This window comes from Myotis lucifugus, unplaced genomic scaffold (assembly GCF_000147115.1).
Source record: "Myotis lucifugus unplaced genomic scaffold, Myoluc2.0 scaffold_329, whole genome shotgun sequence".
In the NCBI taxonomy this organism is placed as follows: domain Eukaryota; kingdom Metazoa; phylum Chordata; class Mammalia; order Chiroptera; family Vespertilionidae; genus Myotis; species Myotis lucifugus.
The window spans coordinates 7,102-21,025 of NW_005871377.1; the positions used below are offsets into that span (position 1 = coordinate 7,102).

General features: G+C 58.2%; 2 protein-coding genes across 5 annotated transcripts in view; one reads left to right on the forward strand and one right to left on the reverse strand.

Moving 5' to 3' along the window:
* CISD3 (CDGSH iron sulfur domain 3) overlaps positions 1-2,848 on the forward strand; it is a 9,937-nt gene extending 7,089 nt beyond the window's left edge. The window contains exons 3-6 of one of the 3 annotated variants that reach the window (XM_014466203.2): positions 322-357; positions 865-984; positions 2,287-2,323; positions 2,438-2,604. In XM_014466203.2, the coding sequence (XP_014321689.1) occupies positions 322-357; positions 865-984; positions 2,287-2,323; positions 2,438-2,448 (204 nt within the window). In that variant the 3' untranslated portion in view covers positions 2,449-2,604. Of the gene's footprint in view, positions 1-321; positions 358-864; positions 985-2,286; positions 2,324-2,437 lie in introns of all 3 variants that reach the window. The other 2 variants (XM_006100834.3, XM_014466201.2) reach the window with 2 other exon arrangements.
* A 222-nt stretch (positions 2,849-3,070) lies between these two features.
* Positions 3,071-8,288, reverse strand: PCGF2 (polycomb group ring finger 2). 2 transcript variants are annotated; one of them, XM_023764337.1, is made up of 10 exons: positions 8,138-8,288; positions 7,422-7,518; positions 7,093-7,148; positions 6,953-7,003; positions 6,620-6,728; positions 6,403-6,457; positions 6,217-6,312; positions 5,240-5,320; positions 4,639-4,747; positions 3,071-4,491 (listed from the first exon to the last, which is right to left on the reverse strand). In XM_023764337.1, exons 1-10 carry the CDS (start codon positions 8,247-8,249, stop codon positions 4,406-4,408), a joined length of 852 nt encoding a protein of 283 aa, XP_023620105.1. In that variant the 5' UTR covers positions 8,250-8,288; the 3' UTR covers positions 3,071-4,405. The 2 variants fall into 2 exon arrangements, with proteins under 2 accessions (XP_023620105.1, XP_014321684.2); XM_014466198.2 differs by having other exon boundaries at positions 3,071-4,747.
* Between the last annotated feature and the right edge of the window lie 5,636 nt (positions 8,289-13,924).

The following is a 13,924-nucleotide window of genomic DNA, read 5'->3' on the forward strand; positions in this document are numbered from 1 at the left end:
GGTGAGCATCCCCCGCCCCGCCGCCGCCGCCCCCCGCTCCGTGCCCGTGCCCCCCCCAAGCCCCGCCGCCTGCCCGTCGCTGCGCGGCCCCCGAAGTCCCCGCGTCGTGCAGCCTCCCGAGCGCCTGCCGCGGGCCAGCGCCTCCCCAGCGGCTCTCCTTCCTGTCTGTGACCCCATTCTCTTACCCTCGCATTTCTCCTCCACCCAGAAGCGGTCATCTCTCCCTTCCCAGCTGACTCCCCTCTGGACGCCCTCCGCTTTCCACTGACTTTATTTTTCTGTTTCCAAATCACGGTACTGTGATGACTGCGTGCCTTGCAGAAGCTGAACCAGAGGCGTGACATCTCCTCCTGGCTGGTAAGCACCCCCCGTTTCCCCTTCTTTCTGCCCAAGCTCCCCAGGCCCCCCAGGTAGAGACCAGCGAAGGGAACCGGGAAGGGTCAGCCCTTCTTTCTAGACTCCAGCCTGCGGTTGCCTTGCCGGTAGCCACCTCCTGATGACTCAGGGGAGGCAGGCTGGACCAGAGGGCGCAGGGCAGGGAGCCAGCGATGCCTGATAAACCCAGCCCCAGGTGCCGTTGGCCGGCTTAGGCTGGCAGGATCCCCGCCCTCCCCTCCCAGCACCAGGTGGAGCCAGGGTTCTGAGAGAAAGCAGCTGGTCTCCAAACCTGCATGCCTATCTGGAGCTCAGGGTACTTAGTGTATCTTGGGGGGGTAGGCGGGGGGCGGGAGGCAGGAATGTCCTTGCTGGGTGTCATCCGAGGAAGCCTGCCACAAGCCAGGCCAGTGAGACACCGGCCGCCATAGGACCAAAGTGCTTCCAGGACCTGGGCTGACCCCAAGCCCCTCATCTTCCCTGCCACAGGCCAAATGGTTCCCCAAAGCCCCAGCCAAGTCTGTGGTGGCCCTGAAAACACCCATCAAGGTGGAGCTAGTGGCAGGGAAAACCTACAGGTGGTGTGTGTGTGGCCGCAGCAAGAAGCAGGTGAGAGACCCTACCCCCTCCCATTGACATCCGACACCCCTGGCTGGGAAAGCAGGGTGTGTCTGAGAGCTCCCTCTCAAGAAAAAAAATACTCAGGCTGGCGCACCCATCGCCTTGAGCTCTGTCTGTATCAACCCTTTGAGTCCGGAGATACAGAAACTGTCACACAGCCAGGCGGGGGGAACCCAGGGTTCTGGTTTCTGTGGTTTTAAATCTATTTATTTTTATTTTAGGTTTTAAAAATCTTTATTGTTGAAAGTATTGCATGCCCCCCCCCACACACACACACATTGACCTCTTCTAGCCCCGCACCCCCCCAGGGTTCTGGACTTTGCTTCTGGTGCTCCCTTCTCAGAGGCTCATGCAGGCTCTGTTTCTAAGCAGAGGGGCTTGCCTGTCTCTCTCTTCCTCTCTCCTTGCTCCTAAGAAGCATCTGGGCCAAAGGTTCCCCGCCTGGGACCCCATCGTTGCCTGGGACCCCATCGTTGGGAAGACTGCCCAGTTTCGCTGCCCCCCAGTCTTCTGAAAACCCTTCCTTTCTGTTTATCTGACTTTCCTGGCTGCCCGCGGGCCGCAGCCTGGCTGCCTCTCCCTTCTGCCCCAGGAGCCTTTCATCCGGCGGGAACCTGCTCCATATTCTCAGCCTCCAGGGCCCCTTTCCTTCCTGTGCTGAGCTCTGAACTGTGTTTCTCCATCAGTGTGGCCTGGTGTCAGCAGCCCTGCTCTGCCACTGATTCGATTGGGAGCAGGTCCTCATAAGGGTGGAGCCGGGCTAAGGGAACTTCAGCTGGAGAGTGGCTGGCTTCCTCCGACCCCACCCTGACCCCAAAGTCAAGAGGGCCCACTGACAGCAAGTCGCAGCACCTCCATGGGCCTCGGTTGGTTTCCGTTACCCGGTTCTGCTCGAGCCCCTGCAGGGATGGACGGGGAGTATATGCTGGCACCAGGCAGCCAGTTCACTACAGGACACCCCCTTCCTCCCTGGTACACTCACTCCCTATAATACGCCCAATTGTTTCCTGGAGCCAAAATATTGATACCCCAGTCTGCCTTAAAGCCCTGTGATGCATGCAGGCTCTCTCCAACCCCGTTTTCACCAGGATGGGGAAAGAAACGAATTTCATGAGGCAGTGGAGACTGGGCCATTAAAAAAAAACAACCAAACTATTGGTGTAAAACCTAAGGCCCATTTCACCTTGGAAATTCTGTCCTTGTGCCCTGGAGACTAATGCTGTAATGACTCAAACTTACTGAACACTTACTGTACGCAAAGTGCATAATAAATGATTATGATTTCCTTAGGACAACTCAACTCTTATCCTCACACTACAAATGAGAGGTAAACTAGTGTCACTCGGGAGCGGGAGCCCTAACCACTGTGCCCTGCTCCTCCCAGACCTGCCCACCCCACAGGTGGGGCCAGCTCTCTTAACTTCTCGCTTTCCCTCACCAGCCCTTCTGTGACGGCTCCCACTTCTTCCAACGCACTGGCCTCTCCCCACTCAAGTTCAAAGTCCAGGAGACCCGAGTGGTGGCCCTATGTACCTGCAAGGCCACTCAGAAGCCCCCATACTGCGATGGCACCCACAGGAGCGAGAGGGTGCAGAAGGCAGAAGTGGGCTCCCCACTCTGAGGGGCGGCTGCTCATCAGCCCCAGGCCTCTCTGACAGGCACCCCCTTTGTGGGGAAGGAAAGGGCGTGCCGAGCCAAAAAGTGATCATCCAGGGACCCCAGTACCCAGCTGGCTTATAAAGGACTTACTCCCATAGCCTGAAGTCTCTAACCTGGGGCAGCCAGGAGCAGGTCCCTGGATTAGCACCTGCTGGTGGAGAAGGTGGCATTAAACAAGCCTGCCCATCCAGAATGGTATTCTTGTGGTCACTGGGGGGGCACGGGGCATACCCCCGGCTCTGGCTCCTAACCCTGGTCTGGGGGCACCAGACCGGCCACAGGAGAGAGGCCATTCTGGTTTATTCCATATGGGGTCTCCCAAAGCAGGCTGAGCCTAGAGGCGAGAGGTACGAAGAGGCCAGGGGACCCACCCCATCCTCTCCCTGTCCCCTCTGCCCCAAAGAACTAGAGGCTCTGGAGAATATGCAGCATTTATTACAAAGCCAGGAGATGCAAATGTCCCAGGGTAGGAGGAGGGTACAGTCATAGCACCTCAGACAACGGACCAGGTGCAAACACAGACAAACCCACTGGGGGGACCCAACCCAGACACCTAGGTTGTGACAGAGTCTTGCCTCCTCCCCGATCTGACCTATGTACATTGGAAGAAAACAGGGAGGCAGGGAGCTCCCGGGGCCTGCCCCTCAGGGGTGGTCACTGACCTCTCAGGATGGAGTTGAGGACAGAGCTTACACGTGTCTGTCTTGTGCTTTCAGATGCCCCCGGGGCTCTTTCCTGACTGGGCCTCAGCTGGGGGTGGGGAGAGGACTGGAGGGCTGTTTGCCTTTAGCAAAATCTGGGGTCTGTGCTTGTCTGAGGTTAACCCCACTCCACCTCTCCACTCCAGCTCCCCAAGTGAGACTTCACCACCAGGCTGGCTGGTGTGGGTGCCTGGGTGGGGGTAGGGGGACCCCGGGGGGAAGTGGTTCACAATGCTAGAGCCACAGTGGGATGTCAAGGGCGGAGGCCTCCCATGGCCCGAATCTTCTCTTCCACAAGGAAAACGGTGCAAAGGCCACACACACAGGGAAAAAAACAAAGGGCAGAACTAGCTACGCTTTGTACAAAGTTTCCACTGCATGAGGAGGAGGTCAGGGAGATACCATCTCCACCACCCACTCGCTCCCCAAAACCAGGGGATAAACTGCATTTGTAAAAGGCACTGTCTTAGCAAGTCTCTGGACATTCAACATGAGGGGGTGGGGGGCTGGTTGGGTCGGGGCACGACAGCAGCCAAGATGGAGAGAGAGAGAGGGGGGACCCATCCACAGCCAGTTAAGCGTTGTGCCTAAAGCTTTGGGGGCTGGTGGGCCCTGCAACACCCCATCTGCCTTGGGAAACAGAAGCAGGATGGGGCAAAGCTTTACTGAGCCTCAAGCGGCCCCTCCAGTCCACTTTCAGGTACCCCCAAAAATAGAGTAGAGCAAATTACACAAGACTCCTTCAGAATTAACACCCATCCCCTACACACACACACACACATAAAGTTTGTTTCCTGTGGCATTTAAATTAATCTGGTTGGTCCATAGAAAATAAGTATGTATATTTGGTTTTTCCTATGTACATATATATATAGAGAGAGATTTATTTATAAAACCCACCCCCCACCCCTAAGGTGGGAGGAGCTGGGGAAAGTAGAAGAGGTGGAAATAGGAGCCCAGAAAAAGTGGAGGGGCGGAGAGGCATGGCTGAAAAGGAGGGAAAGGTCCCTTTCCTCAAGTTAAGGGGGGCACAGGAGCTCCATTGACAGTCATCTTGCGCCCCCTGCTGGTGGAGGATGGTGTCTGCAGGCAGTTCGAGGCGCCCCGTTGGTAGCTGTGCTGACCCCACTGGCTGCTGAAGGGGGAGTGGGGGAGGTAGGATGGGTGGCTGGGGGCCCATGGGAGCTGGGAGAGCCATGGGAGGGGGTGGCTGGGCTGGGCAGGGAGGAGGAGGTGGCCGGCAGGGTGGCAGGGCTGGGAGCCTTGTCGCTGACTGACTCACACTCTGACGCCCCACTGGTGTTGGTGCCCTCGGAGGGGGTGGGTGCTGTAGGCAAGGTGAGCCGCTTGCAGGCTGGCTGGACCCGGTACTTGAGGGGGAGAGGGCCGTTCTGCAGGGAGAGTGGGGGGAGAGAGGCTAGCCAGGCAGCCACCCACCTTCACCCCCTCATGCCCAACGAGGAAGAAAGGAAAAGCTCAAGCCCTAGAGAGAAAGACCCAGCAGAGTAGGGGGACCGAGGGAAAGCAAGACCTCAAGACTGAGAGAGCCAGGCCGGAGAGCCGGGCACCAGACCCAGAGAGAACGTGTGAGACCAGAGACTGCAGAGAAGAGAGGAGGCCGAGCAGAAAGCAACATTTACTCCTCCACAGCCACCAGCCCCTCTTTCCCGACCCCAAACTGGGCATGTCATCTGCCCAAAGATCCTTTTCTCCCGAGTGTGGGAGCTCCGTGAGGGAGAGCCCGAGGCGGGCTCCCCCGGACATGGCCAGCTCGTGGGACGAGAGATGCTGTCTGTCTGTGGTTAGAGCAGGGTGGCTCATGCGGTCCCTGTGGGCACAGACCAGTGCCCGACCTGCAGGGGTCCCCTCCCAGCCCTGCTCACCCGCCGCCAGGGGTAGATGTAGGCGATGTCCATGAGGGTGTAGTATTCCTTCAGCGGCTCGTCCTCGTAAAGAACCTCCACCTGGAGGAGGGCGAACACCACGGGCAAAGAAAAGGCCCAGGTGAGACGGGTCTGGTGGAGCCCGGGCCCTCACCCAGGGAGCTTTAAAAAACGCCCATGCTTCGATCCAGAGCCGTGGTTCTCAACCTTGGCTGCACGTTAGAATCACCTGGGAATCTTTTTTAAAATCCTGATTTCTGGGCCTCATCCTCCGGAAATCCTGTTTCTTTGTTACTAATGTTGTGGCCTCATCCCAGAACAAAGAAACAGAATTTCCGGAGGATGAGGCCCAGAAATCAGGATTTTAAAAAGATTCCCAGGTGATTCTAACGTGCAGCCAAGGTTGAGAACCACTGACCTAGAGCTTCTGTTTAGCTGTTAAGATAGGAGTTGAGTTTTAAAGCTCCCCACGTGAATCTGACATAAAGTTTGGGATCCACTGTCCTACACCCTGGAAACTCAACGTGTGCTCTGTAGACCAGTGGCATTGGCAGCACCTGGGAGCTTGCTGGAGATGCAGAATCTACTGAATCAATCTGCATTTTAACAAGACCTCTAGTCTAACGGCTCACCGGCACATTCAAGTTAAGAAGCAATGCCCTGGAGTTCTGCTGGCATTTCAGACTGGCCTTCCTTCAGCCAGCTGGCCCCGCACGCGTGTGCGCGCGCACACACACACACACACACACACACACACACACCACCTGGTTCCCATGTAGTCTGCACACTGGTTTCAACAGATGCAGACTGCCCCACCCTAATCTTGGTTTCAATTACCTGTCTACTTGGGCTCAATTACACAACCAGGTAGGCCCTTGGTGACACCCAGCCTGCCCTGAACAATGGCTGGGATACACAGACTGTCAGACACACCCGCCCACAGACACTCACTGTCTTCAAAGGGCCCAGGGACTCACCTTGTACTTGCTGGGCACATCCATCTTGTTGCGGAGAAACTTGGCGAGATGCATGACGGTCATGGCTGCTGGACATCGCAGGAAGCGCACCCCTGTCTGCCAGGGGAGAGGCACCCAAGGGCTATGGGCCACCCAGGCACTCTCCCCCAGCCCACACCCCACTCCCGGGCAGGCCCCAGCGCTCACCTTCTCCTTGTCCCCGTCTCCATTCTCCAAGGGGCCCTTCTTCTCCTCCCGGTCCCTGGGGGAGGAGGTAGAACGAAGCTAGGGAGACCCTGGTTCAGGCAGGATTCCCCAGGACACACATCCAGAAGGCCCTCCCTTCCAGGGGAGCGGGGCTGGCTGGGAGAAGGGGGCGACCCAGCCTAGGACCCCAAAAGGACCAGGCATAGGACAGACTTGCCTGACGGTTTCGTAGAACTCGATCGAGAGGCTGACAATCTCATCATCGCTCAGAGCCCCCTTCTCCTGCTCCAGCACCTCACCACGGTCCTCGTTGGAGCCGTTGGGGACTGCAGAAGGAGAAAACCGGGGGGCTGCCTAGGGTGGGGGAGAGGAGCCCCACCAAGGGCCCAGGATCTCAGAGCCCAGTGGGGTGAGCCCAGCCACCCTCTGAGCCAGGGAGATGGCGTGGTCGTGCAGGAAGGATGGACCGCCCAGTGCACCCGGCCCTCAGGCCTGGGCAGAGCCTTACACTCACACGGTCCCAGGCCTGGGAGCACACACATGAACTCACCTTCCGTCAGGGGGTACGCGGCATAGAAATCCCGCCGCCGTTTCATCTCATCTGAAGGAGGGAAGGAAACAGGGTGAGGAGGGGGCAACAGGCTGGGAAAGGGGGGGGCGGGGGCAGGAGGAGGGAGGGTGTGTGGATACCTTTAAAAAGCCCAGGGACCAATTTGTAGACTATGTCTTGGAGGGTCTTGTCAGCTCTGGAAAAAAACATACAGGACCCTATCAACAACCCTCTTACCCCGATCTCCCCAGCCAGGGGTCCCACTTCGCACCTCCCTTCCTTAGATTCAGAGCCTGGTCTCTACCCTCCACTACTTCTCAGCTGGATAACCCAGAGGGAGGGAACAGGCCCAGGGCTCCCCCCGCCCCCACCCAGCACCCGCCACCTGGGCTACAGGAACAAGGAGGGAGAGACAGAGGGGAGCAGACCCGGAGGCCCGCGGGGGCTGGAGGGGCAGTGCCAGGCCCACCTGATGCTCAGCAGCGGCCGGGTTTTATGGACCTGCACGTCACACATGGGGCAGTACTTGTTGGTCTCCAGGTAGCGCACGATGCAGGTTTTGCAGACTTGGGGGATACGGAGAGAGGGAGGAGTCAGAGCCCCCTTGGTAACCAGGCCCAGCCCCCAGCCCCTCCTTCAGGTCCAGGTCTCCCTTCTCCACCTTGTCCAGCAGTTCAGGCCCGTTCAGAGGGCCAACGTGGTGGTGTTCTCAGAGAGGGCAGACGCCCTGTACCCGTCCTTGGCGGAGGACAATCTTATGTGTCTATGTGTGTGGATGAGGCCAGTGTCCTGTGTCGTGTATATGGTGAGCCCCAAGTCCCAAGCTCCCCTCATGGAGTACAAAACAGCAGCCAGCCGGCTACACATCTCCCGGGGCCCATGACCTTTACCCCCGAGGCCACAGGGCACACCAGGGGGCACCTGCGTCTTCAGGGGGTGACATTTCAGCCACAGAGATTTCAGATGAAAGTCCCTGGAAGAACTCTGGGTCACAACCTCCAGCCTCCCCTCCCAGGCAGCCTCCCTGTGACCTGGGGACCCCCCGCCCCACCAGTCAGAGACATGTTCACTCTTCAGGACAGGGTCTGTGCTCCGCCTTCCCTGGGCAGTGCCCCCTCCCTCCCTCCCCCCCCAACCTAGGCAGAAGCTGCCCATCCTGAGAGGCAGCCCCTCCACCCAGCTCACAGGAATGCAAGCACTCCACGATGGTAGTGGCATCGATGAAGTACCCCCCGCAGAGGGCGCACATGAGGTGAGGGTTCAGCTCCGTGATTTTGATCCGTGTGGTCCGATGCATGATGCCGGGGAGGGGGCTGGAGGGCTGGGGAGCGTCACCCTGGGAAGTAAAAGTGGAATTAGCAACCCAGAGATCCAACATCCTCTCCGAGGCCAAGGCCCTTCCTCTCGGCCTTGGATTGGGTGCACGTCAGCGTCTGGTTCTTTGGGCCCCCTCTGGGTGTTTACTGGGTGCCGGCGGCTCTGGAGGGTCACCCCACCTCGAGCAACAAGATCAGCTCCACCTCAGGAGCAGCAGGAAAGACTGAGGTTAGACCACAGGAAGTACTACCCAACTTTCCAAAGGACAGGGGGAGGCAGGAAAATGGAAGAGAACAGACTTTTAAAATATCCCCGTAATCCCAATTCATATTCACTCAAGTGAGTGCTAGGAGCTAGGAGGAAACTCAAATAAGCTAGACCTCCAGAAAATAAAAGAAGAGAAAGAATAAATTGCCCCTGCCCCTTTCACCCCCTCCAGACGCAAGGCCCCTGACTTGGTCTTTCTACTCCATCCTACCCTCCTTCCATCCCGTCTGCTCCTCCTCCAGGCAGCTGGAAGTTTGAAGGGGGCCCCCATCACTTGTCCTCTGGCTCTGCATCCAGCCCCAGCCCCAGAGCAGCAACCTGGAAGTCTACTGACCACGCCGGTTCCAGGCCTGACGCTCATGCAGGAAACACTGAGGAACACGCGGCTCCACCTGTGCCCACAAGCACACACATCCAGGACCCCCGCCCCATGCACACACAGTGATGTCCCCACGTGGGCACCGCCACCCACCACCTCCCACCTGGTGACACCTCCTCTGCCACCTGCCACAGGCTCGGAGATGCCTGCCACGCCTGGGCACAGAGTTCCTGTCCCCAGCCCGCCTGAGCACCCAGCCAGGCTCTGGCAGGGTCCCGGGAGGTCAGGCAAAGCCCCGCTCTGGCTTGGCTGATGTTCTTCTTGACATAAAAACATCAAAGCTGCACAGAGAAGGGGTGGCCCCTCCCTTCTTCCTCTTTCCCAGAGTGAAAGCCCAAGGGGTGGGGCTTGAGAGGGTGGCCAAGTCCGGACTGCTCCTTCACAACACACACCCTTCTCTCCTTTCCAGAAACATTTCTAAAGACACCGCATTGGGTTTTCTAGGACCAGAAATTCACAGCCGGGATCAGCAGTTTCTATAGAGACCCCAGGGTGAGTTTGGCCAGGACCCAAACAGCCCACAGAGGCTGGCCAGAGACCGAAAGAGATGGAGAGACACAAAGGCCACACATGGGAGAAACACCAACTCGCAGGGCAGACAGAGCAGAACAAGCAAGCGAGCCAGCCCAGAGAGCCAGCCAGCAGGGAGGCAGCCAGCAGGGAGGCAGCGGCTGAGGCCCGCAGGCCCGGCCAGCGAAGGCGGCTCTGGCCATACACAGGGCGGGACGCTTCCTGCCCTTCCCCTGCACGGGTTCCCCCCTTTCACAAATTAATGCAGCAGGTTTGGCCGGGTGACTCCACTGTTTGGTCGTTTCCATGGTAACTTCGTTCCTGGCAAGATGCCCAAATATTATTACAACCATCCAGAGAAAGAACAAACTCGGAGTGGCCGTCTCACTGGGTGTGTGTAATTTCAGATGCATACGTGCTGTCTGGGCCTCCGAAGGTACTTTGTATGACTACGTGTCTGTGTCTGTGTCCAAATGCACCCGTGTGCGTGCACAGCCAGAAACTGAGCGTTTGGGGCTCTGATAATGCCGGGGGGGCCAGGTTGCCATCAGTGAATGTCACACCCCCTTCTCCTTCTCTCACACACACACGTACATGCACACAAACACGTAGCGCTTCACACTGCCCGGCCGCCTCATTCACACACTTGTGTTTTCAGACACTTACTGTTAAGAATTCCCATCTAGTTGCTGCCAAGCAGACTATGGGCTCAACACACAGGAGCTCCTGGGCACATGGCCTTAACCCTCACCCTCTCCCTTCCATGAGCATTTGTGAGCCTTCAGACTGAGTATCCCTCAGGTCCTTCTAGATGTGCAGGTGAAGGAAAGAGCTGTGGCGCCTACAGAGGAATGAAATGTTCCCGTATCTCCCGTTTAAGAAATGAGCTCCCCTGTGACTCTCCTTGCACCACCCACCCCATCCCCAGACTCTCAGATTGTTACCTCTGGGGCTGGGGAGAAGCCATGATTGGTTCCTCACCTGATTGCCATGGTTACCTGTTCCCCCAAGGACCTCCTCCCCATCTCATCCCCCCCACCAGGAAGCCTCAGGGCCCTACAACTGACACCCAATTCCTCCCCAGCTGCAACTGGCTGGTGTGTTGTGAGAAGCAGAAGGAAGTGGGGTGATAGGTGGCTGGACCGTCAGCATCATCACTTTAAGAAAGAGGCGGGGAGCCCTGGCCGGTTTGGCTTGGTGGATAGAGCATCGGCCTGCAGACTGAAGGGTCCCAGGTTCGATTCCGGTCAAGGGCACATGCCCGGGTTGCGGGCTCGATCCCCAGTGCGGGGCGTGCAGGAGGCAGCCGATCAGTGATTCTCTCTCATCATTGATGTTTCTATCTCCCTCTCCCTTCCTCTCTGAAATATATTTTTAAAAAAAAGAAAGGCTGGGAGATGGGAATAGCCCAAGGGGAACAGAGAAGGAGAGACAAATCCAAGAAGCAGAAAAGGGAAGTGGCCTGTGTGGAGTTCTGGGGGCTCTGCCAGGTCAGCCCCAACCATATCCCCACAGTGGGCCTGAGTACCATCACCCACCTCCACTGCCTTCCCCCAACCGGGGGCCAAGTCCCTCAGTGTCTCCTGTCCCCAAACCACTGACTTCACAAGGGCGCAACCGCTGGGCGGCCCATGCTTCTGGCCTGGGAGCCCCTGGAGCCCCTGGTCTCGGCTACAGAGGCAGGAAAGGAGATTGACCGGCACCCAATTCCCACTCCTCCTTCCCTCTCAAGCCTGGCATTTGTCTTTCCTCGTCCTCAAAGTCCCCTGCGAATAAAGACCACCCTGCATCTCTTTGTTTTAACCAAGCTCTTTCCGGAAGCTCCCCCAAGATTTAGGCCTCTCTTGCCATCAGTTTCCTTCACGCTCCCCTGCAGAAACAGCCGATCTCTGACAACCCAGAGGCCCCTCTGCTCCTCTGGATGCACAGGTGCAGCGTTCTTTGCTCTGCTTTTCCTCCAAATGAAAGTAGCCCGAATCCCTCACTAGAAAACCCCCAGGTCTTGGGAAAAGTCACTCAAGGTCACACATCCAGACGTCTAGAATCGCAGAGGGAGAAGGAGTCTTAGAAAAAATCTTGTCCATCATTTCATTTTACAGATGGAGAAACTCAGAAAGCAGTGGCTTGCCTAACGGTTACACAGCAACACAGTGGCAGTCCTAGGACTAGACTGGCTCCCAGTCCGGTGCTCCTTACACACTGGCACCTCGGCCAATGAGCCTGGCCTTCCTCCATCCAGGAAGGGGGATGTAGGACGCCACGTTCCCTGGAAGGCAGACCACTCGGTGAGCCTCCTAGGAGGGGTCACAGTCTGGCCAAAGACGACAATCAGCACACATTCTCACCTTGAAGTACCAAGAGGGAGCAGACCCTCATCCCCCTTCCATGGTGCAGATGGGGAAACTGAGCCTGTACAGAAGCACAGCGAGCCAGAGTGCACTGTCAAGACTCAGACCCCAGGATCTAGGGGTCCTTTCCTCTCCCAACAGTGTAGGTGCAATTGTGTAAGCCCCATGGATGTGGGAGGAACATGGGCAGTCCACCTGGGAGCACGGTTAACCCCTCAATCTTCCTGGATGAGGATCTGCTCCCCAACAAGAGCACTAAAAAAAGCCTTCTAGCCTCCTGGTGCTGGGCTCACTCTGTCCTGCCTCCCTTCCCCACCTCCTAGCTTCCGAAGATCAAACAAAGACAAAAACCCAAAATATACACACAGAGCCAGACACACCTCCTCCATCTCCCTCACACTCACTACACACAAGGCCAGAGACACAGCACGTGCGCGCGCGCACATACACACACACACACACACACACACACACAGCCAGACAGATACTTGGCCAGACACACACACAGACACACCCCATCACACAGGGCCAGACCAGAGCCCGGCCCACATCTGCCAGATGCATATAGCCACCTCCACCCCCAGCCAGGAGCACACAGTCTGACATCCATCCCCGGCCGTAACCAGAGCTGCAAACACACACTAGCCTTTTGTGCATCCCTGGCCCACCCAGTGTAAATTATAACACAGGTCTCCTGGCAACAAAGACAGTGCGGCTCCTCACCTCCACTCTGGGCCAGAGCCTGGAAGAGTGGGGTGGGCATCTGACCTGCACGAAGATATAACCTCTTCCTGTTCAGATTGTCTCCATTCCCATGGCAACAGCTCCATCCACCAAGATCTCTCCGGCAAGGCCAGGGCAGCAGAGAGCCCCCTTCCTGCACCCCCACCCCAGGACTTCAACTTGAACCCCACCCAGCTACACAGTGTCTGGATGCTAAGCCCCAGGTCTGTTCCCTGCCTCATTCCAAAGACCGCTCTAAGAACGAACGCAACCCCCAACTCCAAATGAGGGAACCCCTGGGAAAACCTCACCACCAAAACACTGCAACAGAGCCGGCTTTATGCTTCTTTTCCAAGTGCTAACACCTTGGAACAGAGTGGAAGGGGGAGGAAGGCGAGAAAGAGTTTCAGGAACAGATGCAAACTGCAAGAGGCCCAGAGAGGGAGGCATCAGAATGAAGTGGGAGGCGACCAAGGGACGCCCCCTCCCCTCCCCCCTACAGGAAGCCCTGGAGAGACTGAGGCAACAGGGGTGAGGGGTGGGGGATTAAGGGGTAACTCTTGAGAGACAAAGACCAGGGGCACTTCCACAATATTTACAGGCACATTCACCACCCCGGCCCCTTCCAGCCATCCGGAGCGATTCTGGGCAGATGGGGGCCTGGGGGAGGGGGGAGGCATGCCTGGGCCCAACGCGAAGACAGGAAGGACAGGGGTGTCTACTCGCCCAGCCCCCCCCTCCCCCCGAGCTAGCAGCAGGAGGACCTGGGGAAGGAAGGGGCAGTCGGTCAAACCCCTCCCGCCTCCGCTGGCGATAGGAAAGGCCGCGATCAACCTTCCCCGCATTTCCATTCTACCCGCTCCGCCCCGGCTGCCCCCGGAGCTGGGTCAGAGGACCAGAGACCCCAGTGGCCGGGGGGCCGCTCGCGTCCTCCCTGGAGCCAAACTTTCCGCGGGGCCCAGCTTAGGGGGTTGGGCGGGGGCGGGGCGCCCAGTCCAGGGATTGGGGGGAAAGGGACCGGCTGGGGGAGGTGCCCGAGAGCACCGGGCCCGGGCAGGAAAGAGCGCCCTCCCCCGGCCCCGCAGCCACAAAAAAGCATGTCCCCTTCCTCCGGGCCTCAGGTCTTTGCACGTCCACGACGCCCGGGGGTCCCCCGAAAAAATACAGAGAGCGACCCCTCCCCAGGCCGAGGGGGGCCGTGGGGCAGAGCCGGGAGCTCCGGGTCTCGGGGAGGGCCAGCCGGGCAGAGACCCACCCCACACGGAGCCCCGAAGCCTTTGTGGCTGCCTCGGACCCTCCCCCTCGCCACCTCGGGGGCAGGTTGAGGACGCAGCGGCGGCACAAAGAGGTGGTGGTCCAGGGAGACGCCGAATCGTGGAAAGGGGAATCGGCTTCGGCCATCTTGGAAGGGAAAGAAGGGAAAGGGGA